The sequence below is a fragment of the Antrostomus carolinensis genome, unplaced genomic scaffold (genome assembly GCF_000700745.2).
Source record: "Antrostomus carolinensis isolate BGI_N321 unplaced genomic scaffold, ASM70074v2 scaffold34994, whole genome shotgun sequence".
Classification (NCBI taxonomy): domain Eukaryota; kingdom Metazoa; phylum Chordata; class Aves; order Caprimulgiformes; family Caprimulgidae; genus Antrostomus; species Antrostomus carolinensis.
In genome coordinates this window covers 272-2,004 of record NW_010309298.1, presented here as the reverse complement: position 1 = coordinate 2,004, position 1,733 = coordinate 272, and the positions used below count along the sequence as shown (strand labels likewise).

The 1,733-nt window shown below is 62.6% G+C and overlaps 1 protein-coding gene across 1 annotated transcript; it reads left to right on the top strand.

Moving 5' to 3' along the window:
• Positions 1 to 6: 6 nt before the first annotated feature.
• Positions 7 to 1,154, top strand: MFAP1 (microfibril associated protein 1). Its single transcript, XM_010166080.2, has 4 exons — positions 7 to 161; positions 385 to 544; positions 733 to 822; positions 971 to 1,154. The coding sequence occupies exons 2-4, from the start codon at positions 386 to 388 to the stop codon at positions 1,151 to 1,153; spliced, it is 432 nt and encodes a 143-aa protein (XP_010164382.2). The 5' UTR covers positions 7 to 161; position 385; the 3' UTR covers position 1,154.
• Positions 1,155 to 1,733: the final 579 nt, after the last annotated feature.

Genomic DNA, 1,733 nt, shown 5'->3' with positions numbered 1-1,733 from the left:
ATCGTGGAAGAGGAAGCGAAGAAGGAGCTGGAGGAGAACAAGCGCTCGCTGGCCGCGCTGGACGCACTTGATACAGATGATGAGAATGATGAGGAGGAGTACGAGGCCTGGAAAGTGCGTGAGCTGAAGCGCATCAAACGGGACCGTGAAGAACGAGAAGCGTAAGTACCGCCTGCGTGGGGACAAGGCTGAGCCTGCAGCACCGCGGGCAGCTGAGGTGTCTCTTCCTCATGCTTCCCGGTGGCAGCGCGGCTGTCCTGCCTCGGGCTGCCTTTGCTGCCCTCCAGTCAGTAAACAGAATCCCTGGGACAGCAGCTGGTGACAGAGCTGTCCCAGGAGGGTGCTGCGGGGGCGCGGGGTCTGAGAGGTTTTTCTCCTGCCCAGCATGGAGAAGGAGAAGGCGGAGATCGAGCGCATGCGGAACCTGACGGAGGAGGAGCGCCGCGCTGAGCTTCGGGCCAACGGCAAAGTCATCACCAACAAGGCGGTGAAGGGCAAATACAAGTTCCTGCAGAAGTACTACCACCGCGGCGCCTTCTTCATGGTGAGCGCTGCTGCGAGGGCCTGGGCGTGGGACAACCCTCGTGTCCCCACCTTCAGCAGCAGGGCGATAGGACCGCGAGTGCTGTGGCAGCCCCTGGCAGAGCAGGGATTGGGGTTTCTGGTGGCTCTCCCCAACTTCTTCCACTGCTGGAAACTTGTGGGCTGAGCAGGCGTGTCCTTCTCCTGCAGGACGAGGACGAGGAGGTGTACAAGAGGGACTTCAGCGCCCCGACCCTCGAGGACCACTTCAACAAGACCATCCTGCCCAAAGTCATGCAGGTGGGTGCGCTGGCTGGAGGGTGCCTGGCCCGTGTGCCACCCCGAGGTGTCGGGGTTCTGTGGCGGGAGCTCATGCGCTGGGCTGGGAGGAGCGGAGGGTCCCCACATCTTCCCTGAGCAGCTGCTCACAAGCTTTTCTGCTCCCCAGGTCAAGAACTTTGGGCGCTCGGGGCGGACAAAGTACACGCACTTGGTGGACCAGGACACCACCTCCTTCGACTCTGCCTGGGGCCAGGAGAGCGCACAGAACACCAAGTTCTTCAAGCAGAAAGCAGCAGGGGTGCGGGACGTCTTAGAGAGACCCTCGGCCAAGAAGCGAAAAACCACTTAAGGGCCGGAGGACACTTCTCTGCCAGCTGCTGGGAGCCTGGGCAGGGACAGGAGGGACACGGCGCTGCGCCAGGACTCGTGTGGTGACAAGCCCTTCATCCATGCCCTTGTGCCACGCCTGCCCTGTCGCCTCACTCCCTGCACTGTGGAGACCCAGCGGGCTCCCTGCCTGGGTGCCGTGGAGGACGATGGCCTGTCGGGGCTGGCCAGGCCCGTGGCCACACCACCGTCCCACCAGCAGCCGCCCCGAGAGCTTCGGCAGCGCCCAGCAGGGCCGTGCGGGAGTGCGGCGCTTCCCCTGGCGCCAGCACACCCACTTTTGGAGGAATTAGTGAACTTTCATCCCTGTCTGGTCCACAGCACCTCCCCACCACTTGTACTTCCCCTGTTGTCAGTTCGGGCCCTTTTTTGGGGTGGAGCAGCAGTGACCCCGTCTCCTCCCCGTTTCTGCAGGGCTTGGCTTTTCTACCTGTGTGGGGCAGGGGGATCATTTCGATTAAAGCAGTCGGTTTCTTACACATTGTGGCTGCGCTGTCTGTGGAACGTGGCTGTCCTGGTCTGCGCCATCCTGTGAGCCAGGG

Bases quoted from the DNA above. Each gene is read 5' to 3' on its own strand.
- MFAP1 (XM_010166080.2), top strand. From the start codon at position 386: ATGGAGAAGGAGAAGGCGGAGATCGAGCGCATGCGGAACCTGACGGAG. The intron at 545-732 runs GTGAGCGCTGCT...CTTCTCCTGCAG, and splicing joins ACCGCGGCGCCTTCTTCATG to GACGAGGACGAGGAGGTGTA. The intron at 823-970 runs GTGGGTGCGCTG...TCTGCTCCCCAG, and splicing joins TCCTGCCCAAAGTCATGCAG to GTCAAGAACTTTGGGCGCTC.